Source organism: Jaculus jaculus, chromosome 10, assembly GCF_020740685.1.
Source record: "Jaculus jaculus isolate mJacJac1 chromosome 10, mJacJac1.mat.Y.cur, whole genome shotgun sequence".
Classification (NCBI taxonomy): domain Eukaryota; kingdom Metazoa; phylum Chordata; class Mammalia; order Rodentia; family Dipodidae; genus Jaculus; species Jaculus jaculus.
In genome coordinates, this window is record NC_059111.1 from 20,599,537 (window position 1) to 20,613,152 (window position 13,616).

Here is a 13,616-nt window from a genome sequence, read left to right on the forward strand (position 1 = left end):
GATTTTTACAAGGGATAGTTCTTATATGTTATTTGTATATATGTGTGGGAGTGTGGGCAAGCACATGCCATGGCGCACATGTAGAGGTCAGAAGACAAGTTTGGGGTGTTGGTCTTACCTTCCACTTCCTTTGAGGCAAGGTCTCACATTTTTCATTGCTGCTCTCACCAGACTTGCTGGCCTCTGAGCTTCTGGTGGATTCTCTTGCCCCTGCCTCCCTTCTTCCCGATAGGCATGGCTGAGATTATGACTACCATACTATCTGGCTTCTTACATGGGTACTGGAGTTCCAAACAGGTACCCATGTTTTCACAGCAAGCATTTCATCCACTGAGCTATCTCTCCAACCCGTGAAAAGCTCCTTTCATCCCTATTAGTGGTTTTTCCTGTAGTTCACTTGGCAGCAGTTTTAGAGTGTGCTGTCTACTGACCTTCCTGTGTTTTCAGGGAAGGTTCTCAGCTCCAGGCCAGTGGAAACCGAAACAGTTCCCAGCTGGGGGATTCCAAGGAAGAAAGACAGAACTGAACTGATCAAGCTTCTTGATCTACAGGGATTATGAGAGACAAGGGTATATATTAAAAGACACCGTTGGGGGCCCAGTAATTGGATTTAGTGAGAGTAACTCTAGAGGAAGGGTTGGCAGACAATAAACTGACATTTCTTTTCCTTTTTGGTTTTTCAAGATAGGGTCTCACTCTAGCCCAAACTGACCTGCTATTAATTCACTGTGTAGTCTCACGGTGGCCTCGAACTCACAGCAATCCTCCTACCTCTGCCTCCCTAGTACCAGGATTAAAGACATGCACCACCACGGCTGGCTAAACTGACATTTTTAAATGGTTAAAAATCATTCAAGGAATAATGCCTTGTGAGATGTGAAAATCCTGTAAGATTCTGATCTCAGTGTCTATAAGTCAAGTCCTGCTGGACAGCAGCCACGTTTGCCATTTAAGTATTGCTCAGGGAAGCTTTCCCTGCAGGGGCTGGGCTGGGTAGCAGCTGTGGAGACTACATGGCCACACATCTAAAATATTTCCTCAGTGGCCATTTACAGAAGAACATTTGTTGATCCTTGACCTAGAGGGAAATGAACCTAGCCACTTAATTTCTTCAACAGAAATTGCAAGGAAAAAAAAGAAATGTCAGAGAGAACCAATAGCTTAAGAGACAAGAGACAAAACTGTCATAATATGTGGACTGTATTGGATCCCTGTTCAAAAACTGAGAAAAGGCAGAAAACCACAGGAAAATGTGAATAGTGACAAAAATATTTGATAATGGTAAGAAGCTGTTGACTTTTGTTTTTCAAGGTAGGGTCTCACTGTAGCCCAGGTTGACCTGGAATTCACTATGTAGTCTCAGGGTGGCCTCAAATGAACAGCATTCCTCCTACCTCTGCCTCCCTAGTGCTGGGATTAAAGATGAGCTGTTAATTTTTAAAGATGAGGATTTTGTGGTATGTTTTAAGAAGAGTCCTTTAGCTTTTAAGAGATACATTGTGAAGCCAGGCCTGGTGGCACATGTCATGAGTTCAAGGCCACCCTGAGACTATATAATGAATTCTAGGTGAGCCTGAGCTATAGTGAGACCCAGCCTCGAAACAAACAAAAAAAAAAGATATGTTATGAAATATTTACAGATGTCAGTCTTTGCTTCAAAATGATCCAGGGAGTGCATGGCATTTGAGTGAGTATGATTTTAAATGAATGGTTACATTATTACAGTTGTAGCTGGAAGATTAGTTCATTAAACTATTGTCTCTACTCCTATATGAATATTGGGAAATTTATATTACAGAATGAAAAATGCTCAGTAATTTCAAATTATTTTTTTTCTTTTTTTAATGAGATTAAAGACCTGCATGGTGGTGCACACCTTTAATCCCAACACTCAGGAGGCAAAGGCAGGGCCAGCCTGGAACTACAGAGTAAGTTCCAGGGCAGCCTGGGCTAAAGTGAGACCTTACCTCAAAAAGACAAAACAGAGCCATGTGTGGTGGCACATGCCTTTAATTCGAGTACTTGGGAGGCAGAGGCAGGAGGATCACCATGAGTTCCAGGTCATGCTGAGACTACATCAAGCCTGGCTAGAGCGAGACACTATCTCAAAAAACAATAAAACAGGATCAAGGGCTGTTTCCTCTGGGCCTCATTAGTTTAACAATGCTTTGCTGTGCTTTTGTACAAATACAGAGCCTGTGCGCTGACTGCTGTTGCTGGATGGCTGTTTGATTCCCCCAGACTGTCAGCTCCATGAGGGCAGGAGCCATTTGACTGTGATCTGTAATGTCAGTCATGGGGCCTGACACATAAGTCCGTACATAACAGAGACAGGATCCTCAGAACAAGTCAGCTAGCTGGACTAGCCAAATCGGTTAGCTCTGGCTTCAGTAAGAGACTCTGCTCAGTAAAGTAAAGTGAGTGGAAAGTGATTGAAGAAGACACCTGACATCAATCTCTGGCCTCACCGTGCACCTGCATACTTGTGTGTGTGCACATTCACACACATTTAAAAGTAAAGGCCAGTGTGGTGGCATGTCCCTGGAACCCCAACACTTAGGAAGCAGGAGGAGGGTCACGAGTTTGAGGCCAGCTTGGGCTCCATAGTGAGACACTGTGAAAAAAAAAAGAAGAGGAATTATAAATCTCAGAGCAAAAGGTTTAATTTGGAAATAAAACAGGAATTGGATTGCAATCTGGGACACACGCAGACCAAGGGGCCTCTGGTGCCTGTGAAGAACAAAGAAAAAGGTTGGGGTTTTATCAGGAAGGAGAAAAGCCATGCAAGGTGTTTTGAAAGAAGGCTTGTGGGCACAGCACCCTGTGGAGAGCTGGTGAGCTGTCTTTGGCCAGGGCTGCTACTAGGTGAACCAGTCTTAAAGTCATAGCAGGTGGCTTTGTTGAGTAGAGACTGCAAGACAGGTCCTGGAGCAGATATCTGGGACCTAGCTTTTTGACTATTTAGTCATATGTAGATAGGAATGACTGATGGGTACAATCAGTGTTCACATACTAGTCCATATTTTGTTGACATCCTTTACTAATTTTTATTGACCTTACTCCTCCTTCCAAGCAGCCTGTGGTTCAGTGTGAAACCAGCTACTTGTATGTCTCTTAAACATAAGGGAGATGTAACTTCAAAGCCCCAGAAGCTACTGACTGGCATCCTAGTTTGAGCTGTGTCAGTCTGAGGCATGATGTTATTTCCATGGGCAGTGTGGAGTGGGTCCTTAGGACTGAGACAATTTGTTTCTTCTCCAGTCACAACACTAATCATTTTGAATGAAACAAAAATGTCCATCTTCGACCCGAAGACCAAAATCAAATCAAATCTTCAAACCAGCATTAGGTTATTTTTATTATCTACCTGATTGTTTCTTTTTGTTAATTTAATATCCACTGGTTGATTATTGAAAATGTAAATTTTTATAATCCCAATTCTTGCTTTCTTTTCTCCTCACGTCGTCATGTCATACTGTGTAATGGCTCTTTCTTTTTTCAGTTTTCATTGTAATTTGAACCTCATACACCCTGAGTTCCGGAAAGTGAGTCAGAAACACACCCAAAGCTTAAGTCGGAATCAAAGTTTTAAATAAATCACCTGGCACCGAAACACCTTCTCACACTCAAGAAACCTTTTGGTGCTCTGGGCTTGGGGACTAGCTGGATTGTCGATGGTTAGTCATCGGGTTATTTTTGTAACCATAGCCTCTGCTGCCTTCCTCTGAATCAGGGTATTTGTTGAAGGTAGAAACACTTTGAATTATCATTTCCATAAAAGCAAAATGCAATGTTTGCTTCAAAGCATCTATCAAGTCACACTGCCTGGAATGCTTCTAAAAATTGACTTACCTCACTCAACACCAGTAACCCTTGCCCACTGGGACAGCTTCCTGGGTGGCTCACTTACACTGGTGGGGGCAGTTGGAACCAAGAAACATCTGCGGCTGGGCGTGCTGTCATTCCAGCACTCAGGAGACTGAAGCAGGAGGACGGCCAGTTTGGACTACGTAGCAAGACCTTGTCTGTCCGCCCTCCCCCACCCCCCACCTGCTCCCAAATAGCACCAGATCAGTCACGAAGTCCACAGGAAGGGAAACGGCCTCAGGCAGGCAAGGACACAGGTGATTCCCACCATCCTCTGACTTCTGATGTGCGCAGGCTGCTCTCCCGCATCTGTGCCACCAGGTCCTTTGCTGCCTCCCTCAATGTCTTCTTTGTTGCTTAGGGCAATGTTTTGTTTGTTTGTGACAGGATCTCATCCTGTAGCCCAGTCTGGCCTGGACCTCACTATGCAGCTCAGGTGGCAATCCTCCTGCCTCTGCATTCCAAGTACTGAAGGTTACAGGTGTGAGCCACCGTACTAGGCACAGTGGTTAGTGTCAACGAGGGCCAAGGAGAGTACAGGCAACTCAACTGAAGAACAAATGTGACACTGTAAAATCACGACAGCCAGAGCATGGGTCTTCACACACACCGCCACCCTATGATCACATGATGGTCTGGCTGTGGGACCTCAGAGCAAAATGAGGGGAGGAGAGGGGTTGGTGCAGGCCAGAGATTGGAGCCCTCTCTCTTACTGCACAAACACTTTGGACTCAGAAACAAATGGCGCTCTGCTCTAGCAGTTTTCAGGGAAGTGGAGCTGGAAAGTGAGTGTGTAGTGGCAGGGCAGTGCAGGGGACGTCTTGGCCACTGTGCTCGAGGCAGGCTTTAGCCATTTTCCCTCCAGCCTGTGTATGACTTGGCACTGCCAGTGGCTTGCCACTTGACGCTCCTCAATGTGGACTCCCAGTAGGACAGTGCTTCTTGGCTTTGGGCTTCTGTTCCCTAGAGTTCTCCACTGTCTTCTCCCTGCTACCTGATACTGTCAGCTCACAGCCATTTTTTTTTTTTTGTCCCAGCAGTTCCAGGGGTCAGGATGGATTCATCTGAGTTGAGGCAGGGGTGAGAAAAGGAGTGAGGCATGGTAGCAGGCTGATGGCCTGGGTGAGGGTTGGTGTGCAATGTGTGAAGGAAATCTGTGGAGCACTTGAAAGGTAGAATGGAGTTCCCATAAACTGATCATTTTTAGGTCACGTTTCCACCTATTTCTTTTCTTTTTTCTTTTTTTTTGAGGTAGGGTCTCATTCTGGTCCAGGCTGACCTGGAATTAACTCTGTAGTCTCAGGGTGGCCTGGAACTCACGGCGATCCTCCTACCTCTGCCTCTCAAGTGCTGAGATTAAAGGTGCGCGCCACCACGCCTGGCTCTCCACCTATTTCTTATGTTCTTGCTACATGGGAACAAGTATCCTTGCTTGAAGAAATGTTCTCATAGAGAGTGCAAAACTCACCTCCCATCCCCGCCTACCTACACTGTTCTTCCCCCTCCCCAGACACTTTTGGTATCAATCGGTGTCCTGTGCATTAGTGCTTCCCGCGCCTCTGTGATAATACAAGCAAATGGGAGTATACACTGGACGCCTCCCGCTCCCCTTCTCATGAAAGGATAACATGGGGGCTGGGGAGCAGTTCAGTGGATGAAGTGCCTTCCACACAAACAGGAGAAAGTAAGTTCAGATCCCCAGAACCCACGTCCAGTCAGTGCAGCAGTTGTTTCCTCATAGGCCCAGGAGGTGGAGACAGGAAATCCCCAGGGCTGACTGTGTAGCTAGTCTAGCTCACTCAGCGAGTTCCAATTTTAGAAAAAGACCCTGTCTCAAAAAATAAGGTGGAGATTGACTGAGTAAGATGCCTGATGTTGACTTCTGCCCTCCACACATGCACGTACACATGCACTTGCACCCACACACATAGGATCACACACAACCACACACACACACGCACAATCACACATAAACAGGCAAAAAAAGGGGAAGAAATCATAAATGCTTTACCTAACTACTTTTTTTTTCTTTACAATAACCTATTGGTGATTTAAAGACATCAGAATTTGTATTTTACAATTGGCATTTTTTTTCCTAGTGAAAAATATCAAAAATTCAGCCCACAGTGTATTCCAAGGAAATAAATTTTTATGGAGGTTGTCTTTCACCACACTGGGCTTTGGGAGGAGGAAAGGCTGGAAAGAATGGCTAAGGGACACTTCCTATGGTTAAGAAATCTCTCCTGTTCCTCATAATCTTCCCAGAGCATGATAGAATCCCATTTCTTGTGGTTAAGGACTCACTTGTCCTTCACAGTCTTCACTGAGCATGACAGAGCACCATTTGAGGGGGTGCGTGTGGTGGGTATGCCAGGTTGGCTTCATTGGAGACTATATATGTTCTAACTCGGGCAGCAAAATGAGCTCAGAGCTGCCAGAATCCGTGGATGTCCATTCTCTTCTGTTACTAAAATGTTGCAGAAAAAGTTCAGTCCCCTTCAGGAGCCTGCAGCTGTCCCATTTTTGAGCCTCGTGTGCCCTCTACTGCCCTCTTGGGCTGTTTTGTTTCTTCAAATGGAAATGAAGAACTGAACATTCAGTATCCAAAACCAAATAGCTTCACATTTTCCAACAGAAAATAAGGTTCTTGTGAAGAGGAGTTTCACAATGATATTTGCAGTGGGTCTGATAAATTCACAAATCAATATAATGATGCTTATTTCTTGGAATAGTTCATATTTTGACAAATCCAGCATAGACATGCATGTTACAGAAATATGACTTTAGACATTTACTATTTGGAGCATTTAATTTTTAATGTGGAAAGATTTAGCAGAGAATAAAATATTGACTACTGATCATGCAGAAGTTACCAGGGTGCAGCCCTGAGGTGAGGTGTTAGAGTGCATAAACACAGCTTTCTTCCAGGAGCAGTTTAGTTACACCAGAACTTGCGCCCCTGTTGCTTCTGTTGCTAATCTTGCCCAATTATTTTGTTTCAGGAAGGATTTTCACTCATTGGCAGCAAGAACTGGTTGAAGATTGTGAGACGAAAGGACTGTCTCCTGTTTGGAATAATAAAGGCAAGATGCCACTGGCCCTGTGGCCAGTTAGTTTAAGCTAATGATCCACTGTCATTACTGTGCAGGGGTGGAGCCCTCCTGTGGGTGAGCCCAGCCTGTGCTGGGAAGGGCACATGTTGAAGAAGGTTTGCATTGTGAGTGAAACCTGAAGTAGGGGCTGACGAGGCAGAAGCTGGCTGACAGGGGAACCTCAGAAGTGAGAGCTATGACAGGTGGCCAGCCCATGGCTGAGCAAGGTGTTCACCCGCTGTCTGCCTCCAGCACCGGGAAGAGGTGGTGGCTGCACCGCACATCTTGCAAGTTAATATCTTTAAAAGGGCGAACAGTTTTGAAGGCTTTCCTGTGTGTGTCTTTTTATTTGTCCTGTTTAATATTAAAAGTAAAGGTCCATTTTATTTCCTGTTTAGTTTCTGTTAAACATCAAAGAAACATGCAGACTAATCACTTGGCTTATTTTCTTTCAAAATAACTATGAAAGCCAATATGTTAACATTCATTGACTAAGTAATACTGAAATTTAGGTGAAAGATACTGTTTAAATTTAAATTTTATTTTTTATTTTTTGGTTTTTCGAGTTAGGGTCTCATTCTAGCCCAGGCTGTCCTAGAATTCACTATGTAGTCTCAGGGTGGCCTCAAACTCACAGTGATCCTCCTACCTCTACCTCCTGAGTGCTGGGATTAAAGGCGTGCACCACCACACCCAGCAAGATACTAGTTTTTAATGGACTCACAGACCTTGAGAGTTAGGTCTTCAAGAGAGGCCTTTTTTCTTTTGCATTTTGTTTTTTGAGGTAGGGTCTCACTCTAGTGCAGGCTGACTTGGGACTCACTCTGTAGTACCAGGCTGGCCTCAAACTCACAGCACTCTGCCTCCTGAGTGCTGGGAGTAAAGGCATGCACCATCATGCCTAGCAAGAGAGGTCTTTAAAAAATTATTTTTAAATTTAATTGGGATGGAGGAAGGGAGAGAGAGAAAGGAAGGAAGGAAGGGTGAGCGAGCACACCAGGACTTCTTATCATTGCATACAATCCAGACACACGTGCCATTTTGTGCATCTTTTTATTTATTTATTTATTTATTTATTTATTTATTTATTTATTTATGAGCAACAGACACAGAGAGAAAGACAGATAGAGGGAGAGAGAATAGGCGCGCCAGGGCTTTCAGCCTCTGCAAACGAACTCCAGACGCGTGCGCCCCCTTGTGTATCTGGCTAACGTGGGACCTGGGGAACCGAGCCTCAAACCGGGGTCCTTAGGCTTCACAGGCAAGCACTTAACCGCTAAGCCATCTCTCCAGCCCCATTTTGTGCATCTTAGTTGGTAAAATGCTTGCCTCAACAGCATGAGGACCAGAGTTCAATTCCCAGAACCTATGTAACAATGTCGGGCGTGGTGGCACTTGCCTTCAATCTAGTGCTGGAGACAGAAGGGTCTCTGGGGCTCACTGGCTAGCCAGTTTAGCCTAATTGGCAAGCTCCAAGTCAGTGAGAGCCTGTCTCAATCATCAAAAATGATGGATGGCATTGAAGTTGTCCTCGGGTCTCCACATACACATTATTGCCACTTTGGTGTTTCAACTGGACATGTATATTTTATTGGAATTGTATTCAGATGAATGTAGCAGGCAGCTCAGCTGCAATAACTTAAAAGATTAGGAATTTCCTTCTCTTTACTTAGTAAGAAACCCAGAATCAGGCAGTTGCTAGCATTGATTCAGGAACTCAACAGGTCAACTTTCCTACAGGGATTTTAGCCTCTCCTTCATGGCAGCAGCTGCAGCTCCATTACATTTCTGTTTGAGGAAGGTCAGTAGTCTTCCTCTCTCTGCCCCTTACCCTTGAGTATCCAAGTGTGAGCACTTGGTCCCCATCTGAGGGTGCTGTTTGGGAAGATTGTAGGGCCTTTAAGGGGTGAAGCCTTGCTGGAAGGAAGTGGGAAATGGGTTACTGGGGGTGGGCTTTGAGGTTTCATAGTCTGGCCCCACTTCCTTTTCATTTTCAGCTCACTGAAGATGCAGTGTGACCAGCTCCTTCCCACTCCTGTCACCATACCTTTTCCCATAGTGTTGTACTGTGTCCCCTCAAACTGTGAGAATAAACCCTGCCTCCCTCAAGTTGCTGGTTGTCAGGTATCGGGCCACAGCATTGAGAAAAGTCACTAATACATGAACCTTACACATGCACGGCCAAGTGCTGTGCCCCTGCACTACATCCCTAGCCAAGTCTGCTTTATAAGGAAAGCACAACTTCTGTCTCTCCACTAACGAGCCCTCCAGATGATGTCCACTTATGTATCAGGACGGGAACAGTCTGGCCATTCCAGACTTCAGAGATCGTGAAAATGAGCTTTTCCAGTTAACTCTGCACTGCCTCATGGCAGTTAACCATTTGCCATATATATATTATACAATGGGATTGCAGAACTGTGTATCAAATTATTGCTCTTTGGAAACTTTCTTTGGATCTTCAAATTATTTTTTAACTTTTTATTTATTTAATTGAGGGGGAGAGAGAGAGAAAGAGGCAGAGAGAGAGTAAAAGAGAGAGAAAGAGAGAATGGGCATGGCAGGGCCACTAGCCACTGCAAAGGAACTCCAGATGCATAGGCCACCTTGTGCACCTGGCTTACATGGGTCCTGGGGAATTGAACCCAGGTCCTTTGGCTTTGCAGGCAAATGCCTTAACCACTAAACCATCTCTCCAGCCCCTATAAACATTTGTCATGACTACATAGTATATTGTTGTTTGAACACACCATCCATAATTTCACTATCTCTGTTCACTATCAATTCATATATTTATATAATTCATATAATTCGTAATTATTCATATAATACAAAAGGTTCTTAAGATATAAATCCAAGAAGTGGGCTGGAGATGGCTTAGCAGCTAAGGCACTTGCCTTGGTTCAATTCCCCAGTACCCACATAAACAAGATGCACAAAGTGACACAGGTGTCTGGAATTCATACACAGTGGCTAGAAGCCCTAGTGCACCTATTCTTTCTCTCTGTCTGCCTTTCTTTCTCTCTCTATCTCCAATAAGTAAATAAAATATTTCTTAAAACTCACTGAAGCCAGTTCAGTTGGAAGGAGGGGAAAGAGCAGAAAAATTGTGAACAACAGCGTCCATCATTTCGTGCCTGAGGACCCAGTGTGGCAAGCCACCTTCTACTCCTGCCACCATACCTTCCTGTTCTCCAAAATCATGAGCCCAAATAAACCCTTATGTCTGTGGTCAGGTATTCTGCCATAGTAACAAGAAAATACACTGAGTTGTGTGGATCTTGCAGAATACCATGGTCCTGTGCTTCTGGTGGCAGCCTTGACACCTTACTGACTGGTGTGGGAAGTGGTAGTTAGATGTTAAGTACATCTCCTGCTGTCGACTGGGCGTTTTTTGAGCCCTTCAAAGAGATATTCCTTCATTGTAGTTTATTTACTAATACTTTTATCAGTATTGCGTGATAAGTTTCTTCCAGTGCTTTTTGACACCTATCAAGATAATCTTTTTTCCCTCCTTTTATCTATTGGCTTGATGTCATGTATTAAAGCAGATTTTTCTTTCAGACTTGCCTAGCTTCATGCTGTGGATAACTTTTAATTTCCAAGTATTATGGAGCAAACATTGTTGAAATTGAAAAACAGGGTAACAAATTTCATTCCTGTTAACAGAGTACTTTTTGGGGGGGATTGGCTTTTTGAGATAGGGTCTTGCTCTAGCCCAGGCTGATCTGGAATTCATTCTGTAGTCTCAGGCTGGCCTCGAACTCATAGTGATCCTCCTACCTATGCCTCCTGAGTGCTGGGATTAAAGGCATACACCACCACACCCAACTTGTAACAGAAATTTAATGTAACCTAAATTTTGCAGATCTTAACCATTGCATTTTTCTCTGTCCAGGTTGAAATTCATAGATTGAGTGGAGGGGCTCCATTCGTCTAACAATTCTAGTCACTAATGAGAATGGCCAGTAGCTAACAGTACACACATTTCTACTTATAGGGAATGCTGGCTGATATGCCTAAGCCTGGGGTGTCCTCTACTTCTCACCCTTAGTAACTTAGTAATTTTGGTGGTTTTATCTGGCTTTGGCTTTGAGGGTAAGTTACCTCTTGGTTTCAAAACAAAGAATAAGGAGGCTGGAGAGCTAAGATTGCTAAGTGGTTAAAGGCATTTGCTAAAGCCTGATAGCCCAGGTTCAATTCCCTAGTACCCACATAAAACCTGATGCACAAAGTAGTGCATGTGTCTGGAGTCCATTTGCAGTGGCAGGAGGCCCTGATGTGCCTATACTCTCTCTCAAATAAATAACTAAAATATTTTAAAAAGCAAAGAATAGAAGAATATCCTGAAATTCTTTTTATGGATGTATTAGTCCACTCTGCATAACTTTAATGAAACGATTGGGACTGGGTGACTGGAATGACCTTCTTGCTGCAAAGAACCACATGGTAAAAACCAAGGAGCATGTGTCTAGCCTCCACCTCTTACAAAGGTACCCAAGGTTCCATCATGGGGGCTCTGCTTCAATGACCTCCTCTAATCCTAATGAGCTCCCAAAGGCAGCACCTCTCAACTCCACACTGGGTTGTTTCTACCTTTAAATGCCTGATCATGGAGCATAGATCTTCACAGATGGTCTTTTGGGGACTCAGACCATAGCACATGCATGCTCTTTTTCTGTCCCTTCTCCCAAATTCCAACAGCACAGGAGTTCACTATTAATGGTGAGGAAAAGTTCTTAGTTGGAGTCTTGACAGTAATATTAAATTTCTTATCATGTCAGTAACACCGATCCAACAGGAAAACCCACTGGCTTTGTGAGGTCTCTTGAGGGCTCTCTGGCTGTATGTGATACCACCTGGACATGACATCTCCTAGGGTGTAATAATGTAACAGCCTGTGACTTAGGCATCTCAGCTTGTGCACAACGCTCATCTGTACCTCAGTTCTTGGGGAGCCTATTCCCTCCTGAAAAGTTGAGAAATCTCAATTTTTATATGTGTAGGTAATTGTAAAGGCAACCAGTTCTCCTTTTTTTTTTTTTAATGTGAGAGAGGGAAAGAAAATTGGTGCACCAGGGCCTCCAGCCACTGCAACCCAACTCCAGATGTGCGACCTTGCATCACTTGGGTGTCTGGCTTATGTGGAATCTGGAGAGTCAAAAATGAGTCCTCAGGCTTTGCAGGCAAGTGCCTTAACTGCTAAGCCATCTCTCCAGTCTTCTCCTGACCTCTTGTTTTCTCAAGGAGTCTGTTAGATGGAATTTTCAGTAGATACTTTTTAAACTATTTTAAAAATTTATTTATTTATGAGAGAGAGAGAATGGGCATACCAGGACCTCTAGCCACTACAAATGGACTCCAGATGCATGTGCCACCTGGCTTTTTGTACATCTGTACATCTGGCTTTTTGTGGGTACTGGGGAACTGAACCTGGGTCCTTTGGCTTTGCAAGTAAACACCTTAACTGCTAAGTCATCTGTAGCCCAGTAAATTCTTCTAACATGAATTTTAGGTATCCATTTCATATCAAAACCACTATTAAAATATTGTAACTGTGGGCTGGAGGGATGGCTTAGGGGGGCACATGTGTCTGGAGTTCGTTTGCAGAGGCTGGAGGCCCTGGCACGCCCATTCTGTCACTCTCTCTACCTCTTTCTCTGTCATATAAATAAATTTTAAAATATATATTTTTAAAAATATTGTAACCATGAACTAAGTGCCTTAGATGATGGACCTAGATACTGTTTGGTCTATTGATGTCTGTTGGCATATTTGAAACTGCACTTCTTGGTGAGGAGCTCTTTCTTTTGACTGAGGGCATAAAAAATTCTCGAGATTTTCAACCCACCAGTCCTTTTAGCATACTGGTAGTTTTCCATTGTGTTAAACCATGACATGGAAGATGAAGATGGAACTCACTTTCAGACTTTTTCCCTGATGTGTGTTGGGTTTATCTTGGGTTCACATGCACTGAAGTGTATTTCTGCCTTCAGATGATAAATTCAAAGTCTCCCTGAGAATATTATACAAGCAAACATGAAGCAGGACTTCAGTTAGACTACAGACATGTAACTTCCACTTCAAATAATCTTACTTATCTGAACTGGTTCCTCCATGCACTCATGTAGGTGGCTGCATACTGACGTCATCAGCTACAGATCTGTGCCCTTACTCACTTATATCTGCTTATGGTAAAATTTTTGGCCAGTTACAAAATTGAAGTTTTGTAGGGCTGTTACTCAAAAGGTTCCTTACAGAATACTTAAATATTTCACATAGATGTCTTCACAAAACATCTAAAGCAGGATGACTTCAAAACAGCTAAATAAATAGCAAGTCAGCTCAGTTTCACAAGATAATAGTGTTCTGAACTGTACACACACTGACCGGTGCTCTCCTTCTTAGGGGAAAGCTACCTTTTGGTGACTCCAGTTTTGATACTATTCTTTGAAAAGAAAAATAGCCAAAGGCAATGTCGGGCAACATGTAAAAGGCAAAAACCAACCAACCAGGAAGCTTAAGAAAAGTATTCAACCTCAAAGGAGTTTACTCAAAGGACTAAAAATTTGAAAACCTAGGTACAACTAGTAAATTGACAGAAATGAAACTACCCAAGCAAGCTCCTCAGTGCAAGAAGGTGCAGGGAAATGGGTA

At 43.7% G+C, this 13,616-nt stretch overlaps 1 protein-coding gene across 1 annotated transcript in view; it reads left to right on the top strand.

Moving 5' to 3' along the window:
• The window catches only part of Rec114 (REC114 meiotic recombination protein), a 116,672-nt gene that overhangs the window by 90,641 nt on the left and 12,415 nt on the right, over nucleotides 1–13,616 (top strand). The window contains exon 3 of the mRNA XM_045160631.1: nucleotides 6,870–6,950. Coding sequence (XP_045016566.1) covers nucleotides 6,870–6,950 — 81 coding nt within the window. The remainder of the gene's footprint in view (nucleotides 1–6,869; nucleotides 6,951–13,616) is intronic.